At 48.4% G+C, this 21,337-nt stretch overlaps 1 protein-coding gene across 1 annotated transcript in view; it reads right to left on the bottom strand.

The window, feature by feature from the left end:
* IFT122 (intraflagellar transport 122) overlaps nucleotides 1–21,337 on the bottom strand; it is a 73,353-nt gene that overhangs the window by 22,489 nt on the left and 29,527 nt on the right. Inside the window, 8 exon segments of the mRNA XM_021069363.1 lie at nucleotides 1,586–1,639; nucleotides 4,784–4,924; nucleotides 8,765–8,962; nucleotides 11,682–11,846; nucleotides 13,174–13,311; nucleotides 14,407–14,609; nucleotides 15,807–15,945; nucleotides 16,087–16,278. Of these exon segments, the coding sequence (XP_020925022.1) occupies nucleotides 1,586–1,639; nucleotides 4,784–4,924; nucleotides 8,765–8,962; nucleotides 11,682–11,846; nucleotides 13,174–13,311; nucleotides 14,407–14,609; nucleotides 15,807–15,945; nucleotides 16,087–16,278 (1,230 nt within the window).

Below are 21,337 nucleotides of genomic sequence, written 5' to 3'. Positions count from 1 at the left end.
TCAGTGCACTCAGTGGGTGGGGGCCACATGGAGAGGCTCTCTTCCCACCTCATTGATGGTCAAAGGGGCCCAGGAAGGAGGCTGGGTTCTTGGGAACAATGCTGATGCATAGAAGCAAGCAACTCAGGCCTTGGAGCAAACAAAAAGGATCCTCACTCAAAGGCACTTGACTCTTTTGCAAGGGACATTTCTGATAAGTGTACTTGGCCCAGCTCACAGCATACCCGGAGAAGCAGTGACATGACCTCAACAACATGTGATTGATGGCCAGAGCTGGTCCACAAGGAGGGTGGTTACTTTTGCATACAGGAAAATTATGTTTCATGATTTTGGATTGAGACCACTAGATCCAGAAGATCCATGGCTCGGCCCACAACAGGTGACAAACTTGGCCCCCGACGATAAGCAGTACTGGGCATACTGGGCAGATGACTCTGAACAAGTCCTTTGCCATGCCGTGCAGCTGCTCTTATTTCTGTGCTGGGGAGGGAGAGGGGGTGTCGGGCGTGGAGTGCCCAGAAACAGCATGGCCTGGAGTAAGGACAGCACGAGTTTGGAAAAGGGAACTGGCTTGAATTCCAGCTGATCTTTTTGCCTTGGAGACGTGACATAGCCTTTCTGAGCCTTAGGTTCCTTATTTATCAAACAGGGGTAAGAACAGCAGCTGCCTCATTAAGTTGCTATGAGGATTTGGAACCATGTACACAGGATCACGTGTGCTCACAGAGCAGGCACTGCAAATGGCACCTATTATTAAGCCGAGTAGGCTGTGAGCTCCTGCAGGCCTCTCTTCCACTCAGTTCTCTGCCCACTGGGCTCAGCACATGGCTCGGTCCACGACAGGTGTTTATAAAGCAGTACTGAATCGAAGGGACGAGACACTGGCTAATCTCCTCGCTGCTTCCATATGTGGATTCAACTGTGTCTCACACTCTCATAGCCTCACAATAAATCTGCTAGGGGAAGAATGTGTGCACCTTTTCACAGACAGACAGAAAGCATGAAGGCACAGGGAATGATGAATACTGTCTGCCATCACCTAGCAAACGGTGCGGGCAAAACTAGCCTCCAACTCTGCTCCTTTGTCCCCAGGTGGGCTGCGAAGGGATCAGAGCTCCCCAGCACCCAGTTCAGGGCCACGCCTCCCTCCCCAGGGTCTGCAGCTGAGGGTGGATATGGACCATGTGGTCTGAGAAATGCCTCCTACATTGGCACATTGTGGGCGCCTTGTGGGGTGGTAACTAGCTAACAGCCACAGGGAGGAGGAAATCCAGTTACCAAGAACCTGTTTAAACCCCCCAGCAACCCCAGGAGGCAGGTTTCATTCCACTTCACAACCGAGAAACCCAAGCTCAGAGGGAAGGGCCTCCGTGTCTCCCCCAGCTGCCAAGTGGCAGACGCCCTCCCTGCTCCCACACGCCAGTTCTCCCGCGTGGCACTCTGCCCCCATCGCAAGGCTGTGGTCAGGAAGCCCAGACACCCGTGGGCTCTGTCCCCGTGTCCTCTCGGCCCCGCCTGCTAGAGCTGCCTGTACAGCACTGTCAGCATGTCTGCGCTTCCCTGAGAAGAGGACGCCATCTGTCACCTCGATGCTGCTGATGAGCTGTAAATAGCGGAAGTCCTGCACTCGGGTGAAGGCCTACAGGGGAAGAGAGCAAAGAGCAAAGAGCAAATCAGCTACCTTCTAGCTGCACAAGTGGGTGACTGGCTATGGGTGGGAAGTCAAGCTTTATAAAGTGAGCCCATGAGGAGGGAAAGAAACGAGCACTGATTAATCACCGTGTATTTGGGAGGGTTCTGCCACCCAGGGAGGCACGGCTTTATCCCTGGGATCTGTCCACACGAAGAATGGCAAAGAAGCCCTGGTTTCATCACTCACTCTGTGATTAGGGAAACAAAGCTGGGATCCTGCAGCCAGGGATGGGGCTGGCTGGGAGGAACCCCTAAGAAGGAGGGCAGACAAGGCCAGTCTGAGCCCTGAGGTGGCAGCCATGGGGCGAGACTGCCTGGGAAGAGACTGCAGACCCACCTCAGTGACCAGGGACAGCCACACTGACCAGCGGGGCACAAACACAGGGTGCCCAGAGCCCGTGGTGCTGGCACAGAGGGAGACAAAGGACACAGATGGTTTCTGGAAGGAAGGGGGAGGCAGGGACTGCAGTCCCTGGAAGCCAAACTCTTAGGGAAATCCTACAAGTACAGTAATGTCAGAGACTTTAACCCATGGGCTGCTAGGAACTTTGAGGCAGTTTTCCACTGGCAATTGAAGTTAGCTAAGCATCTTGGCGCTATCAGATTCTGCAAGTGGTTTAGAGGAGCATAACCCTGCACGTCAGGCTGATCTTTAGTGGCTTTGCTGCCCTTTCTATCCAGGCATGCTCCTTTACACAGCCCTCTATGAAGTGGGCTGACACACACCTGGGGGAATGTCCAGGTCCAGGAACCCTCAGAGTTTAAAAAGCACAATGACAATCCTGGCCACATGTGTCCCTACTTAGCTGCACAACATCCTCCATCCAAAGAAATGGGGAAATGAGCAAGTCATCTGGCCTCTGGCTGCCTCACAGGTGACCACAATGTGACTTCATCATCTCATCCTTCAGGGCCAGGCATCCTGTCAGGGGCTGGGGACCTGGCCCTCATCCCCCTCGGAATATTCTAAAAGGGGAGGCAAGGAGATTAAACAGATCATGGAACCTCCTTGAGCTAAGAGCTATATAACAATGAACCAGACGCCCTGGAGAACACAGACCCACTGGGCATGGGCCACAGCAGGAAGCAGGATGAAGTAGAGCCTTGCACAGCAGTAACAAGAGAGGGATCCCTTGAACGGGTCAGGCAGGGTCCACATGAGCAAGGGATGGAGGGCTCAGAATACCTTCTTGCCAGGCAGTAGGTCTCCAGATATATTGGAGCAAAGTGGCAGAAAGGAAAGAAGGAGCACGCAAGGTCTCAGGCCTGGCTCTGAGAACTCCCAGCCGGGGGCCTGAACCCTCCCTGCTGCCATGCTGCCAGGGACAGGGACAAGCTAGCAAGGAATCCTGCTCTGCTAGGATTTTGGGACTTGCCACCGTGAGAAACCTGTTTCCGAGTTCCTTCAGCCCTGACACATTCTGCAGAGTCAAGGATGCCTTGGTCAGAGTGGTCAGAGTCACAAGGCCATGATAACCTCAAGCCAAGGGAAGTGTGGGAACACGGAGCAGGGCCGCATCCCCACGTACTAAGCAGCTCTCCTCTGCCATCTAGTGGGGACACCGGTACCTCCTAGTGTACTTGGGTGACTTGGCAAAGCAGATGAAAAAGAAAAGGTGGGCACTTGGAATTTGGCAAAAATGATCAAGTTTTAGTCTGTAGTTAAAATCTTGTGGGCTTAACACAGTAATTTCTATTCTCAGGGAGTATCTGGGGGATACAGAGTTGGAGTGTCATTAAACATGTGGAGGGTCATTCCAGTTTAGTTTTTGTCCTTCAAACACGTGCTGACACCTGATGTGCCCAAGGTACCGTGCTTGGCAGGGCTGGCTGATACCAGCAAGAGGCTGAGGTTGAGTGCCTGGGTGTAAGCAGATGACACTCTCTAAGGAAGACTTCTAATTTCATTCCAGGCTAAAAACAAAAAAAAACAGTCTAGGAGTCCTCTATCACCCTTTTCCCCTCCTGGCACTCCTGTGTGGGGCAGAAGGAAGTGCCTTCCTGGACTTGCCTCCTCTCTCCTCTCCATTCTTCCAGCCCTCCTCTGTTACCATCCTCCTGACACTTAATAGATCTAAAAATAAAATTATTACAGTGTGATGATTTTACTTTTAATAATGCCTGGCATTTGTACAACCACTGGCAGTTTTAAAATCCCTTTTGTGACACTGCGTTGTGCAGGCATGGCGGGGGTGTTTTCACTGTGCCCGCTGTGGGAACGGGAGGACCGAAGCACCCAGAGACGTAGCTGGCCTGGGGTCATCCAGCCCAAGCAGACAGAGCTGCTCCCCACCCAGGCTGCTGGGTCCTGGCCTGGCCTCCGTCCACTTTCTTTTCCTGCCTAGAAGCCTCGCCCCAGCACAGGGTGGACACCACACACGTCTGCAACTCCTTCCCCACCAGCTCAGGAGTATGGGCAAAAAGAAGACCTGACAAGGGAAGAGGAGGGGAGAGAGGAACAGAGGAGAGGGGTTTCAAGCCATTCCTTTCCCCAGCTCGGGTTCCAGATGAAAACCTATCTCAGAGATGGAGCTGGGCTTTTCCAATGTGTGGAAAAGGGTGAAATGTTTTTAACCATCTCTCTAGTTTTACTAGATGAGGCCAGGAAACGACCAAGAATCAAGGCTGTGACTCATGCCATGAACATCTGAGTGGAGTGACGCTGTGGTCAGAATCAGAGAACTTGACTATTTCTTCCAATGCACTCAGCAGAGTGCCGAGAAAACCAGCACTGTGTAACTAACGACCTAATACCAGTAAGTGCTGATACCCATGATAAAGGCACCCACTGGTTGGGTGCTGTGCCTGGATGACTGCTAACAAGACAGGCAGCCAGAATCCATCAGAGGGCCCTTCTGTGTCAGGCTTTACAGTCATTATCACGTTAGGATGGGGACTGTCATCACCTTCATTCTACAGATGAGCAACTGCACAGTTGGGCAGTGGCTGAGCTGGGATCTCAGCCCACGTCAATCTAAATTGAGCCCACGACAGGGGGCATTTGCCTATCCACACATCACCTGGACCCCCTCTGGCCTCCTCAAGGGACCCTTCGAGGACCAAATCCCAGCTCATGCTGACTGATGCTTACCTTCTTTGCTGTCTCAAACTCCAATCCTTCTAGAGCTTCCATGGCCAGCTCACGCCAGTCAGTGTCTGTCACACCCAAGCAAGCAATCTGGTAGGCTTCCCGGAACATCTTCCTATCCAGGTACTGGTACATTGGAGCAGACTGCAGGACGGCATCCAGAAGAAAGAAAGCTGCTTTCAGAGCCACCAAAGAACTCAGATTCACGTGAGGCCTGAAGCTGGCTGTGTGCACCAACTTCATTATTTACGCTGGCAGAACAGGGCCATGGCGCCACATCAGCACACTGCTCGGCCTCAGCCTGGCCCAGCTCACATACCTTCCATTCTGCCATCTCTTTCACAGCCAAACACCACAGAGCCACCGTGTTCCACAGCATGGATTTCTACCCCTTAGGTTGGCCGTATCATAAGACCTCACCCTCTGCAAAGTACCTGCTTGGTTTTAAATGTCATCTCTTCTGGAAGTCTTCACTGACCCCTCCAGGGAAGGGGCCTGAGCCTCCCCTGTGCCTCTTGTCCTAAACCTCATGTTGTGTTTTAATTACAAGCCTATCCCCCAAGGCTGTGCACAACCTGAGGGTGGCAGCGGGTCATACTTACCTTCCTCAGCAGGCCCTCAGCCTATGATGCTGAAGGAATGAACGTCACTGTGAAGAAGGGCCCTGGAGTGGCCTCTTGCAAAGATACCGAGAAACCTCCTTACTCCAAGAAAGGCAACCCCTCCTAGGTCCTGGCACTGGGAACCTTCTTGCTATTCCTCTGGTGGGACACGGCTGCCTCACCGTGATATCTGAATGGGTCCTAAAAACTTCTCTTTTTAGGTTTACAAAGTAGTTTAGGATCAGTCTCAACAGCCCTGTGCAGTGGATATTGCTGCTCCCTGACCACTGCCTGGAGACTGAGAGGGTGACTGATCTGCCAAAGACACAGAAATGGCACATGGAAGACCTGGGGATGGACCAGGGGCGGGGGAGCGTGACCAAGTTCTGGCTCCTCCCTGCCTCCTGGGTAGGGGGTGTGTGCGTGTGTGCATGTGTCGTGTGGACACACGCACACGAGAACATGTGTGAGTTGGGCCCGGGGTCTTCATTGACCAGAGGCCCTGCCTGTTTTCAGGCAGTCAGAAGTGCTAAACAAACTGCACACCTCCTTCTGGGTTCTGGGGCAGTGGACACCAATCAGCCAGGACCTCTGATAATGGCTGCCACATGTGGAGCTGGACATGCTGTTTTCTCCATTTGGGACCTTTATCTTTGAAGTTGAAGGAAACTTGTTTCTTTTTAAGCCATTCTACCCTCTGACAGCAAGCCAGCAAAATCGCTTCTGAACGCTCACATTCTTCTCGGAGCCACCCCTACTCCTGCTTGGAGGGGGCAGCATGGGAGGAGCCAGGGAGCAGCCACAGCTTTGCTGTGTGATTTGGTGTAAGCTGATTAGCTTCTGCTGTAATGCCCTGCCCTTCTAGCTACTGGGGCAGGCACAAGTGCTCTGGAAGAGGGAAGGGGCTGGCATGTATGGGCCTGCCCCCTCCCCACTGCACCTTCCCAGCACCAGCTCCTCCCCATCTCCCGACTCCAGGAGGGCTCCCATTTCCCTTTGCTCCAGACACACTAGCTGCTTCTCTCCAGATCTTTCCGAGCTCAGATAAAATGTCGCCACCTCCTGGAAGCTTTCTCAAATTCCCCAGGCACAAAGAGCTTTCCTTTCTTAATTCCTCCAGTGAGCACCCTTTGTTCTAATTTAGTTTTTTTGTAGTGTTTGCTATTTTAAGATTGATAATAATAAGGGGAATAGGAATTGGGCCAGACAAAACCTGAAAGATCTTATATTTAGCTCCACTACACAGAAAAGTGAGGCCCAAAGAGTGAAAGGAGCTGCTCAAGGTCACAGCTGGTTTAGGCAGCAGAGTCAAAGCTCAAAGCCCATGGCAGGGATGGGACAGGCACAACAGAATCAGCATACAATTCAGGTTTGCCTGCGAGGCACAATATGAGAACAGTAGTTTTAAAAATACCCTAACCAAACAAATGCCCACTGAGCTCCACTTTATCTTACTGCTACATTCCAAGCATGAAGTCACCACGGCCCTGAGAAGCCCGAGAGGGCTTGCCGCCCTACTTGGCAGCCCTGACTAACCAATTCTTGCACAAGATGATGTAAATTTCGAAAGGAAACCAGAAATCCCCAGAGTGGGCCTGATGCTTTCTCCCTCCTCTGTAGGCCAAAACCACAGGATGGCTGGAGGCAGAGGCGACAGATAAATAGCCTTTGTCTTCAGGCTGCCTTTCCTAACCCTTGGCAATTCTGACCTGCTGCATCAGCAGGATGGCCTTGGTGCAGCCTCAGAGGTGGGGGAGGGCCCTCTGGCTCTGAAACTTAAGGGCTTGGCAAGAGGAAGCCCAGGCCACCCCTCTGGCTCCTCTTGGTCGGCCCAAGTCAGGGAGCAGCAAAGTGCATTTATCTTTGAGGCCAGAATAGCAGTCCTGGAGGAAAACTCTATCAGCATGGCCTGTTTGGCTGGATGGACAAAGGCTGGGTTTCTGGAGGCTGTAGGGCCAGTGCAGGATGCAGACCCGACTAGGACCTCGAGGAACAGTCAGTGGGGCTGCTCTCCCTGCCCCTCCTGCCCCACCCCCACCCAACTCTCTCCCTTCGTTCTCTGGCTTTCTTTTTTCTCTTTCCTGTTCCTCAGATCTGAATTCTACTATTGCTTACTGAATACCTCCTCAATACCAGGCGCTATTGATTCCTGAAGCAGTAACAAGGGTAACATCGGCTGAGAGGGAGCAGTGGACCCCAGCCCTACCCTTCACAAGGAGCAATAGCAGGGGGCGAGAGTGAAGATGAGGTATGTGAAGGGGTGCAGATTATAGGATCCCAGCTGCAAGGCAGTCGAGACAGACCTACGAATCTTTCCAAGGACATGACCGACCTCTGACCCATTAATTTCACTTCTAGGAATTTATACCAAGGACCTAAGTTGGGATAGGTACAAAGACTTAGCTAGAAAGACGCCCACTATCTACAATAGCAAAAAAGCTGTAAACAGTATGACTATCCAACTCTAAGTACTGGTTAAGTTATGGAAGATCTATATGATAAGACAAAAAGTAGTCATTAAAATCAAGTGGTATTGGGGAGTTCCCTAGTGGTCTAGTGGTTAGGATTTAGCGCTTTCACTGCTTAGGCCCAGGTTCAATCCCCAGTCTGGGAACTGAGATCCCAAATCAAGCCTCTGCATGCTATAGCCAAAGCAACAAACTAAAAAACCAATGAGGGGAGGGGGCAGGGCAGCAGGAAGGGAGGTGTGGTTATAACAAAGGGCAATCCAACACCAGGGATCTCATGAGCTGGTGGCAGTAGAACCATGCACCTACACAGGTGATAAATTTGTGCTGTAGTTTTGCAAACTGTCCCCAATGGGAATACCTGGGCAAGTTGTACTAAGGCTCTCTGTATGACTTCTTACAATTGCATGTGAATCCACAATCTCTGTATTTGAAATGCCAGAGGAGCACATGTACTGAGGAAGAGTCATGCTTCCAGCAGACTGCTGAGTGGAAAAGCCAGATTGCTAACTGATGGCCAATAATTCATACAAAGTGATGGGTCTGCAGGATGTAAATGTTAGGTTAACAAGAAGATGGAGGGAAAGGAAGTGATTAAAACTCTGTCTTATTTATAATCACATTCAGTAAAGCAAGTAAAGTAAATCCGAGGTTTCATCTGCAGGAGCAATACTTCCGCCCCTCCCAGGAAAGGGGATCAGGGAGGTTGAGCTGTTTGCCCAAAGACACACAGGCTGCAAGGGGTGGAGATAGGGTTGCGGTTCAGGTTCAGAGTGCCTTCCAGAATATCACAGCTGCCACTCTTTTCTCTCTTCCCTCTGTCCTTGCCACCCCCTCCCAAGCACCAGCAAGGAGCCTGGCTTTCCTGGTCTCACTCGCCCTCCCCTGTGAGGAGCTGATGGGCCCCAGGTTACCTGTGGCACCTCCACAGCTGACATGGAGAAGACGTGGAGGCAGAAGATCTTGGAGCCGTTATAACCAACCACAAAGCCCTGCAACTTCTGCTGGTGCACAGGGAAGGTGCTGGCCTTGATGTTGAGGTAGCCTCCCCCAGAGAAGCAGAGCATGTCCTCACACTGGGTGTTCCAGGCCACGCTGTTGGCATTCGGTTCCTGAAGGACAGGGATGGCAAGGCTGACACCCCCAGGTGTGGGCACCATTCGTACATGCAGTCAAGTACTCTGACTAAAGCCTGAATCATGCTAAGCTGCTAACAGGGAGTGGGATGTAGAGAAAGAGTAGAAGAAGGGGATCAGAAGAGGCTGACAAGCCATAGACGCAGGCTCCTCTTTACCCTGTGTGTGCTGGGATTTTGTAATAAGCATTACTTAAAAAGTTTATTATCCCAAATATTAACCATTACATAGTAAGTGAGAAAATCAGAAAAGGAGGTTCTGGTTCTATTAAAGAAAGAGTATACAAAGCTAGTCATGGAAGGTTTAAAGGGATATAGTCCCCGAAGGTCCCTTGTAGCATGGTGGCTTAAGGATCCGGCGCTGCCACAGCCGTGACTCAGGTCGCAACTCCCTGGCCCAGGAACTTCCACACGCCAGGGGTGTGGCCAAAAACAGAGGCTCTATTCCAAAGAATTAACAGTGATTGTTTGGGAGTGCGTGGAATTGTGGGTAATTTTTATTTTCTACATGTTTTGTTTGCCTGAAGTTTTCTTTTGGTCATGAGCACCTATCGTCTGTTACAGTAACAAAAAGAACAGTGAATTATATTTAAAGTTAGAAAATACTGGCGTTCCCGTCGTGGCTCAGTGGTTAATGAATCTGACTAGGAACCATGAGGTTGCGGGTTTGATCCCTGGCCTTGCTCAGTGGGTTAAGGATCGGCGTTGCCGTGAGCTGTGGTGTAGGTTGCAGACGCAGCTGGGATCCCACGTTGCTGTGGCTCTGGCGTAGGCTGGTGGCTACAGCTCCGATTAGACCCCTAGCCTGGGAATCTCCATATGCCTCGGGAGGGGCCCTAGAAAAGGCAAAAAGACAAAAAAAAAAAAAAAGAAAGAAAATATTGTCTCTGCATGTAGTTCACACATGTAAAACTACAGCCAGGCTGGAAGCACTCTCCCCCAGCTTTCCCTTAAAGGCTTCTGCTTAGCTCTGGAGCCCCAGGGACCAGCAGATATTCATACCTTTCTGCCTAGAATCTTTTACAAGGCTTCAATCATTGATAATGAGCATAGATTACTTTTATAATGAGAAAAAAAACAATATAGCTGTTTTAGTTTTTAATCCCAGAGGGCCAGGGCAGTGGAGAGGAGAAAGATAAGTAGGAACACTTAGGTCTCCCAGCCTCCTGAGGAATGCTCACAGGGGCAGGGAGGATACACGCCCTTCCACTTCTAAATGGCTTGAGGCTCAGACACAGATTCACACCTGGGGGCTGCTAATCTACCCATCCAGGGCGCAAATGACCAGTGTCAGGGGAAGTGATTCGAGTGCCAGGCACTGGACTAGGTACTCTGGTATCTTGTTTAGTTCTATAGCAATTCTGTGAGGGGGCAAATCCTAGTTCCATTTTATTTTTTATTTTTTTATCTTTATTTTTTGTCTTTTTAGGGCCTCACTCATGGCAGATGGAGGTTCCCAGGCTAGGGGTTGAAACGGAGCTATAGCTGCCGGCCTACGCCATGGCCACAGCAATGCCAGATCCAAGATGAGTCTGCAACCTACACCACAGCTCACAGCAACACCAGAGCCTTAACCCACTGAGCAAGGCCAGGGATCAAATCTGTGTCCTCATGGATACTAGTTGGATTCATTAACCACTGAGCCACAATGGGAACTCCTAGCTGCATTTCAGAAGTAAGGAAAAACTGAGACTCAGAAGGTCACTAACTTGCTTGAGATCACACAGTAAGTGATGAAGGCAGGAGTAGGGCCAGGTCTGCCTGAAGACAAAGCCTGTGCTCCTTCTTTTTTCTAAACTACTCTGCCTCCAAGGGATGGAGGTGGTGGTGGGGATTATCATCCAGGGAAGCACCTTGTGTCCCCTTCCCAATGACCATAGCAGCTTCTTACTCGTGCACCCTTGCTGATTCTGCTGCTGAGAACTAGGAGGAGCCCTGATAAAGGAACCCCTGTCTGCCCATAACACAGGGGAACTTGCAGTGGGCAAGGAAACCCATCAGGGGGTGTCGGCTCTGGGAGGAACTTGCCTCAGGCAAATGGCCTTGACCACTTAGAAAGCCCTGAAAAGTCCTGGAACAGCTTCTGCGGAAAGCCAGCAGGCTGGGCATAGAGCCCATGGGCTCTCTTCTCCCATGACACACCTCTTCCAGCCACAGGACCAAATGGTGTGGAAGCAATGCCCACCCCCTCAGAGGACTACACATTTTGCCAGCTCTTCCCGCGTCCTTGGGAAATAAGTAGAAAGAGGGCTGCCTCTCTTTTCCCTCCTCTCAGATGAGGCAACTAACCCTGGCCCCTGACTGTCACAGGGCACTTGAACATACAGGCAGGACTCCAGCTGGTGAGAAGCAGACTTTTTCAAAAGAATTGTTCTCACATTAAGCCACGTACGGAGAGTCCACATGTGCCCCACTTAAATTTCATACTATTCACATACTGCTCACAGTAACTACGTAAGCTGTAACTGACCCATCTTACCTATGGGGAAACTAAAGTTCCCAAGGCTCGCCCAGTCCCTGCGGCCTGTTTGCAGGAGGGGCAGGCTGTGTCAGGCCTCGGGGACTTCCCCACACTCTACACCTCACTGGGCCCCTCAGTCCTGCCTGGGAACAGTGAGAGCCCCTCATGCTGGGTTGGGAAGTGCGGGAAGGGTCTCTCATCTGACGACCTTGTCCTGGGCACCCTGGGACGTCACCTGAAACAGCAGCTCCTTGGTGTGGATGTCATACACCAGGCACATATCGTTTTCATCCACCACGGCCAGCTTGTTCCGGGAGGCGCTCATGTCCAAGCAGCGCACGGCTGTGGCCTGCTTCAGCAGGACGATGGCAAAGAGATTGTCCACAAAGATCTTCAGGATCTGGTGAGATTTCAGAGAAAAAGTGTGAGGCACCATGGCAACAACACCCTGGAACACCGCCAGGCTGCTCTAAGGGAACAGCTACCACCAACTTCACCAGATGCTCTGTGCGGGGGAAAAAGAACTCATCAACGGGCAGAGAGGGGGATTTATCCACAGGAGACCAGAAGTGGGGGTCCATCTGAGGTCACACTACACACAACCAACTCACTGGAACGACTGCTTGACTAGGGACTGCTAACAACATTTCCAGAAATGCAGGGCTAGGAGATACCACTAGCGAGCCCCAAATCACAATGTAACACAGCAAAAGGCGCTCATAAACACTGTCAAGACAGCTTGTGAAACCAGAGCAAGGTGATGGTGACGAGGAAGACAGCTACCATGGACCATCTCTGATGGCCCTGTGAAATGTGGTATTCTCCTCCTCTGTAAAACCTGAGCCCTGAGAGGTGAGGTGACCTGCCAGGGTCACACAGCTAGTGAGCAGGTAAAGATGAACATGACCCCAGGTCTGCCTGCCCACAAAGCCCGGGGCCTCCGGCCTCACACTGGAAGTGACAGCTGACTGAGAGGAAGGAGCTGGCTTTCTGTCCCTACGGTGCTGCTCCTCTGCCGCCCTGCTCATCTCATACTCCATGACTTCCGTCCCCAGGAAAGGCCCAACAAGCCTCAGCCATGAGCCATGTGCTAGACAGCTTGGCTCTCAGGCTAATGCAGTTATATTTTCACTTTCAAATTTTCATGTAACCCACTTAGAACTTTTCTTATTTTGAGCAAAGAAGACATATACACAAATCTGTTTAACTTTCTGTAACCTAGATTTTCCCCATCTACTTGAGCAAGGGGTCCATTTTTCTTAGCACATCTCACAGTAGCCTGACGACTAGCACCCTCTGGGACACAGGCTAGAACCCACACCTTAATCTGTTTATTGCTCTAGTAGGGATCTGACTTAAGGAATGACCTCTGCCTCCCTCTCCAGCAAGACACTGAAACTGAAATTTACTCCAGTAAATCTCCCACCTTCTGGGTGACCTTAAATCACTAACCCACTCTACAGGCAGCCAAGAGGGTGCAGTGCCCACTCTGCTAGCAGGTGGCATGCTAGGAGTAAGAGAGCCACTGCTTCTTCGGCTTGAACCTATCCTCATAAAACAGAAGTCTGGGCAGCCCTCCAGTGTGCCTGTGCCGGGGTGGGGGTGGGAGGGATGGGGAGAGAGCGCTTTCTGTGCCCTGGGAACCCATCTCAGGGTCTAAACTAGTCTGGTCGCCAGTGTCTGCCTGCAAATACTCAGCCTGATGGCAGATGCAAGGGAGCACCCACCTGTCCGTTCTTCAGGCCGACTAACAGCCCCTCCCTTCCTGGTGGGCCGCCGATCACCTTGATATAGCGAATGAGAGACTCCATCTGCCACTCACGCTCCTTCACTCCACTGAAGGACAGGCACTGCAGCCGCTTCTCCTAAAAAATAAGTGCCTCTCTGCATGATATTCAACAGAAAAAGTATTCCTCGTGGAGTTCCCATCATGGCTCAGCAGTAACCAATCTGACTAGTATCCACGAGGATGCAGGTTTGATTTGATTCCTGGCCTCACTGGGTGGGTTAAGGATCTGGCATTGCCATGAGCTGCGGTGTAGGTCGCAGATGCGGCTTGGATCCCACATTGCTGTGGCTGTGGTGTAGGCTGACAGCTGCAGCTCTGGTTCGACCCCTAGCCTGGGAAACTCCATATGCCACAGGTATGGCCCTAAAAAGACAAGGAAAAAGAAAAATACCTCCACACTAAGAATCCACGAAGCCCATCTAGACCCCAGGACTGGCACTGCTACACCTTCACACATGGCCTCCCCATGAAAGTTACCAAGCCAGAGATCGAATCTAAGCCACAGCTGTGACCTATACCACAGCCACAGCAATGCCAGATTGAACCCATGCCTCTGCAGCAACCTGAGCCACTGAAGTTGGATTCTTAACCCACTGTGCCACAGTGGGAACTCTAGTTTTATCACTTCAACAGGCCTAGTTTCGTGAAACCAAATTTACCTTTACTTCCAAGAAAGATGCTGGGCTGGCCTTCTCTCAAGGTCTTTCCAGACTCTTAGCACTAACCCAGACATCTCCTAGGAAGCTCTTAGTTGAGAACTTTTTTTTCTGTGAAAAGAATTCTGAGAAAGTGAAACTTCCTTTACTATTTTGAGTTGATACCATGTATTTTTTTGTTGTTGTTTAACTAAAAGGTATCATAAATTTTTATGTGTCTATGTTTACTTCCCCAAAATTGATCTTCAATTGTGGGATATCAATGTATGCTTTAAGTCATTAAAACAGATGTGATTCCAGTTTAACAAAGTACTCTGTAATACAAAAAAATATTTTCCCATTTATGTCCTGGGACTTTCTGGTAGGGTCTGACTCATCTAAATGTCAACATAATGAAAGCAATGTACACCCACTGAGCTGGCTTCCTAGTGACCAATTTTAAAGCTGAGAGTTGTGACCCCATCCTTAGGGGGAGCCTGTCGCAGAGGAAGCCCCCTCTGAGCTGCGCAGCCTACCTGGCAGAGGATGATGTGGTTGGCACATACCACCAGCAGATTGCATTCAAACTTCCGAACAATCTTCTCCTTCACCCGGTAATGCATGTCTGAGGAGTCATCTGAATACAACTCGTAGATGACAATTTTCTCGGGCAGCTGGACAGCTAATCGATTTTTGTAGATGGCAATTTTCTTGACAAGCTCTTTGCATTTAATCCGAACTGCCAAAGGGGAAAAAAAAATCTACCTCTAGCAAGAGGTTGTTAAGTAAGGTAGAAGGCAGAGAAATTAAAAGCTATCATTTACTTAATGCTACTGGCAATTAAAGGAGACGCTCTCATCAAAAAATCTTTATAGTATAATGTCTAATATGTACAATCAGCTCTGCTAAACACTGAGTTCCAAAGTTGTATACAGTATTTGTGATCCAAAGCTTACAGTGAGGGTGAAAGTAAAATTCTTAATAATATCATTTGCTGAGCATAAACCTAAACTCCTCAGCAGGGCACTGGGACCCATGATGATCAGGAGCCCATCTAACTGCCCATACCTCTCGCCACTCCACACCCACCACCCCTCGACAACAGGGAACTGAAGGCAGTTTCTGGTACACACTATAGGCTCTCACACTCCCGCTACAGGCCAGGCAGAGAGAGTGTCCTTGGGAAAGATGCCAGGGAGCTGCCCGCACAGCTGCACCCCCACCATCAGAGCTGGAATCTTCCACCAGAGGATACCATCTGAATGTGCAAGACAACCCTCAACCTGGATCCCTAGACACGGGGCACAGCCAGGGCCAGCACATCTGGATACAGATGCACTTGAAATAAGTAGACTCTCAGCCCATTTAACCAGCATGGCCATTTGGATGGACAAAAGAGGGGACTAAGGTTGGGACTGACTGGAATCTTGATCTCCTGACCAAGTCTTTGGCACCCCACTGCCTGCTTATCTCTGGGGGAAGGACCCGTCAGTGGGCAAGTGGAGATGGAGCCCAGGGGAGAAGTACCCAGAAATGACTATAACCAGAGAGTAAAAGGTCCGCAGAGACCCGTGCAGGTCAGTCCCCAACTCTGACTTGCCACATGTTATCCTCCTTAGTCAGGGAGGCCACGTCCCTCTCTCAGTATTATCCACAAAATTTTCTGAGTCTGTGCTTTTTTTTTTTTTTTTTTTTTTTGAGAAAGAGGGTTTATTGCTTTCATTAGATTTTCAAAGACATCTACATCATCTCCACGCACCCCTGCTACCAAAAAAAAAAAAAAAAAAAAATCCACAAAAAAGAAAAAAAGCAGGACCTGATGTTTCCCAAAGAGCAAGGAGAAGCATTTCCTACCATTCCATGTGCCCTGACAACAGCCCTCACAACCTGCCCCTCTTCCCAGTGTCTGAGGGCAGAGGCCACAGCTGCCATGTACCTTTCTGCTCGGTGATCAGGTGCTGCACGATGACATCAGTCATGTTGTCCCTGTAGGCATACCGGTCCTTGTAGAGCCCGTGGACAGTGCTAAAGATAAGCTGGTAGAAGGAAATGGTACCATCCTGGCAGCCTACCACCTGCAGGGAAAGAGAGTGTCAATTCCCAGCTCTCTGTGGAGAAAACATCAGGAACACACATCAAGGACCTAACAGGCTAAACACAGTGATGTTTAGGGACTACTTAGGCAATGGCCCAACAAAAGAACGTGCTCATCTTACCACGTAGTTGGAATCGGGTTTTGCTTTACACGTCCAGACCCAGGAGTTGTGCTCCCCAACAGTCCCAAGCTGCACTCCATCCTTGGTGAAAAGGGATACTTGCTTGTCTGACCCCCCCAGCAAGATGTACTCCCCTTTAGAAAAGTAGCTGATGCAGCATGGGTCAAAGTCCAGAGACCGATCCTTCCCAATCTGAGGAAAGAGAACACAGCAAGGGAAATCCAAATTCTGAATCCACAATAATCACAATCCCTCCAACTTGTAGCAGGGAGTTGAGAAGGCAGGGGAGAGCTGGCCAGCATTCTCCCCTGTTTGATTCCATCCTGAAGGCAGCCAGTCCTCTGAAGCACCCTACCCCTCCACCCAGCCAAACCCTCCAGCGTCTCCCCCAGTCCAGCCCAACTGTTCCTGGCCAACCAGAGCCTGGGATGGGATGCTCTTTCCCCCCGCACACCTACCTTCCTCAGGACCTTGCTAGAGTTCTTGGTTCCCCCTTAGCTTTTTTTTTTTTTTTTTCCCACACAACTAAGTCTATTCAATTTTTTGAAACTATCTTTTATTCTGAAACTACACCCATCCTCTCTTTATTACAAACTTATCAAGGTATTTCACATACCACACAATTCACCGACTTAAGGTGTACAATTCATTGCCTTTGAATATATTCAGGGTAGTGCAACCATCATTACTAAACCTGACACATTTCCAACACCCCAAAAAGAAACCCTATACTTGTAAGCAGTCAATCCCAATCCTCCCACTTTCCATCCCCTGGCATCCACTAATCTACTTCCTGTGTCTACAGAGTTGCCTATTTTGGACACTTCATATAAATGGAATCTTACAATATGTGCCCATTTGCAACTGGTTCATCCTTACAGCATTTAGCAGTCCTCATTCCTTTCCATTGCTGAATAACATTCCATTGTGTGGATACTCTCCATTCATCATTTGGGTTGTTTCTATTTTGGGCTATTATGAATAATACTGATATGAATATTTGTGTACAAATTTTTATGCGGACATATGTTCTCTTTTTTTCTTTTCAGGGCTGCACCTGCAGCATATGGAAGTTAACAGGCTAGAAGCTGAATTGGAGCTGCAGCCGCCGGCCTAACCACAGCAATGAAGGATCCAAGCTGCATCTGCAACCTCCACTGCAGCTTGTGGCAACATGGGATCCTTAAGCCACTGAGCAAGGCTAGGGATTGAACCTGCATACTAGCTGAGTTCTTAACCCACTGAGCCACAACAGAAACTCCTGGACATCTTTCTTACATATATATACCTTGGGGTAGAATTGCTGGGTCATATATTAACTTCATGTTTAACCTTTCAGGAACTTGCAGACTTTTGAAAAATGACTGTACTACTCTGTACTCATACGAGTAGTATATTAAGGGCTCCTAGGAGTTCCCGTCGTGGCGCAGTGGTTAATGAATCCGACTAGGAACCATGAGGTTGTGGGTTCGGTCCCTGCCCTTGCTCAGTGGGTTAACGATCCGGCGTTGCCGTGAGCTGTGGTGTAGGTTGCAGACATGGCTCGGATCCCGCGTTGCTGTGGCTCTGGCGTAGGCCGGTGGCTACAGCTCCAATTCGACCCCTAGCCTGGAAACCTCCATATGCCGTGGGAGCGGCCCAAGAAATAGCAAAAAAGACAAAAAATAATAATAATAATAAAAAATAAAGGGCTCCTAGTGGGTGTGAATGGTGTCTCATGTGAGTATGACTTGCATCTCCCCAGTAGTTAATGGTGTTGAGCATCTCTCCATGTGCTCACTGGCCACAAGTATATCTTGTTTGAAGAAATGTCTATACAGATCCCTTTTCCAAGTGTGAATTGGGTTCTTTTTATTATTGAATTGTAAAAGTTTTTTACATATTCTAGATGCAAGTCCTGAAGCAGATAAATGATTTATAAAATTTTCTTCCATTTCTTGTGTGCTGTCTTTCCACTTTTGGTAGTGTCCCCTCCACTTTTAGGATGAAGATTAAACTCCTAAGCTCAGTTCCCAAGATCCTTCTCTCAAACAAAACAAATTTCTCAGTTTCCTAGGTGGCCCTTGCTCTTTCACTCCTCCATGATGTCACAGGTGCCATTCTCCACATGCCCCATCCCTGGCCAAGAGTGCCCTTTCCCTCTTCTCTGCCAGGTGTCATATCCCCCAGAAACATCCCAGTCTCCACACCCACCTGAGGCCTGATTCAGACCCACTTCTTATGCTCCCATGGCCCTGTGCTTACATCTCCCAGTTTCTCTCACTGCTCTGTAGTTACACAATTTGATGTCACTCCAATAAAGCCCAGGCCCCTTGTCACTGGAGTCTTTTGCTGCCTCTGAGTGAGCCTTCTGTGACTAAACAGACTATTTTTTTTTTTTTTGTCTTTTTGCTATTTCTTGGGCCGCTCCCGCGGCATATGGAGGTTCCCAGGCTAGGGGTCGAATTGGAGCTGTAGCCACTAGCCTACGCCAGAGCCACAGCAACATGGGATCCGAACCGCATCTGCAACCTACACCACAGCTCATGGCAACGCCGGATCATTAACCCACTGAGCAAGGGCAGGGACCGAACCCGCAACCTCATGGTTCCTAGTCGGATTCATTAACCACTGCGCCACGACGGGAACTCCTAAACAGACTATTTTTGATTACCTTTATTAAACTAATAATCACTTTATTCAAGAAATAACTCTAGGAGTTCCCACTGTGGCTCACCAGTAACAAAACCAACTAATATCCATGAGGATGTGGGTTTGATCTCTGGCCTCGCTCAGTGGGTTAAGGATACAGTGTTGTCGTGTGGTGTAAGTCACAGATGTGGCTTGGATCTGGCATTGCTGTGGCTATGGTGCAGGCTGGAAGCTGCAGTGTCTATTTGACCCCTAGCTTGGGAACCTTCATATGCGATGGGTGTGGCCCTAAAACACACACACACACACACACACAAGAAATAACTCTAAAAACCTGATTTCTCCTTAAGTTTTTAAGTTCAATTTACAACAGTTTTGGGGAATTCCCATCATGGGGCAGTAGAAACAAATCTGATTAGTATCCATGAGGATGAGGGTTTGATCCCTGGCCTTGCTCAGTGGGTTGGGGACCCAGCTTGCCATGAGCTGTGGTATAGGTCTCAGACAAAGGTCAGATTCCAAATTTCTGTGGATGTGGCCGGCAGCTGTAGCTCTGATTTGACCCCTAGCCTGGAACTTCCATATGCTATGGGTATGGCCCTAAAAAGCAAAAAATAAAAAATTACAACTATTTCCTATTTATAATTCTAATAAGAGTAAACAACTAATTGAAAAAGGCCTTTGATTAAATTTTACTGAATTCAATTTTGAGCAGCCCATAAAAACGCTTAGTCAACCTCATTTACACCTTAATTCCCTTAAAGTAATTTAAACTTCAATGATTAATATATTCCATTTTTATTTTGAAAAATTTCAAATGCCTATTTCAAATTTCAAATAATCAAATTTCCCTCAAACTTACATAATGACAGGAACTCTAATAAGAAAACTGAAAAACCTTGAGTCATATAGACAGAAGGCCTGTAGCTTCCACAACACTCAAGAGCTCCCACCAACTCTCCTACAGGTAACATTGTAACCTCTGGGACAACTATAAATGACAAGTACCTGGAGACTCTGGAGAGCAACCAGAAGCAAAGTCTTAAGACACAAGTGCACTTGGAAGGGAATGGTGTTAGGTGAGCTCCTCATTTTTTTAAATGCTTTTTTGCCTATGGGCAGACCCTGTCACCACCCTGACAGATGAGCACACAGATACAGAGGGGATGCACATACACTGCTAAATATCTGCAGCCCCTTTAACTATATACATGGGGGGCAGATACCAAACAGCCTAGTGAAGGTTGAACAAATGAACAGAGAATCCAACTGCTGCCCATACTGGAAAGATACAATTTGTTAACTACCTGCTTATGAAATAAAAAAAAAAAAAAACTACACAATAATCTTCAGTGGAACATGACAGAAATGAGTCCCTATGACGGATCATTCACAATAAAGATACAATTATTAACTACCTGCTTAAGAAAGAAATTTTTAAAAACTACACAATAATCTTTAGTGGAACATGGCAGAAATGAGTCCCTATGACGGATCATTCACAATGTTCAGAATATAACCCCAAATTCCAAAAAGCAGATAAGTGTGAACCATATCCAAGAGAAAGAACAATCAATAGAGACTGACCCCAAGATGATTCAGATAATACAACTGGGAGATGAGAACTTTAAGATGGCCATTACGGCTATAGTCAAGAATATGAAAGAGGAGTTCCCATTGTGGCTCAGTAGTTTAAGAACCCAACTAGCATACATGAGGATGCAGGTTTGATCCCTGGCCTCACTCAGTGGGTTAAGGATTCAGCTTTGTGAGAGCATCAATGTAGGTAGCAGATGTGGCTCAGATCCCAAGTTGCTTTGGCTATGGCATAGGCACAGCCTATGGAGAAGCTGCAGCTCCAATTTGACCCTTAGCCCAGGAACTTCCATATGCCGCAGGAAGAAAAAGAAAAAAGAATATGAGGGAAAATAGTGTAACTAGGTTCCCATGCTGTACAGTGGGGAAAAAAAGTGTGTTGAGGGAAATAACAATAAAAAATAAAATAAAATAAAATAAACAATAAATTTAAAAAAACAGTAAACTGAAAAAAAAAAGAATATAAGGGGAAATACACTTGTAATGAATGAACAAATAGGACAGAACTAAATGGAAACTCTAGAATAGAAAAACGCAATAAATGAAACAAAAAGTCATTGGATAGGCTTACTGAAAATATTATAAATGAAAAAAGAGTAAAGTTGAAGGCTGAGCAACAGAAATCCTCCAATTTCAAGATCAGAGTGGGAAAAAAAGATTTAAAAAGTGAACAGGGCCTTGGTGACCTGGAGAGCAATGTTAAAAGGTTTAACATGTGTAAATGGAGTCCCAGAAGGACAGAAGAGAATGGAAGAGAAAAATTATTTACAGAATTAACCAAAATTTCCCCAAATTTCTAGCCTGGGAACTTTACATGACACAACTGCAGCCATAAAAAAGAAAACAAAAATTTCCCCATTTGGTGACAGAACGGACAGATGTATAGTGTTAAGAAGTTCCGTGAGCTCCCCCACAGCCTCAAGGCAAAAAATATAATAAATCTCTTTAACATTCCAATGTTGCTTAGGTATTTAATAAAAATTTCTTATATCTTTACAATTAAAATTAGAAGAATAAAATTGAT

This window comes from Sus scrofa, chromosome 13 (genome assembly GCF_000003025.6).
Source record: "Sus scrofa isolate TJ Tabasco breed Duroc chromosome 13, Sscrofa11.1, whole genome shotgun sequence".
Taxonomy (NCBI): domain Eukaryota; kingdom Metazoa; phylum Chordata; class Mammalia; order Artiodactyla; family Suidae; genus Sus; species Sus scrofa.
Note: the sequence above shows the minus strand (reverse complement) of the source record. Positions and strands in the feature narration are given on the sequence as shown.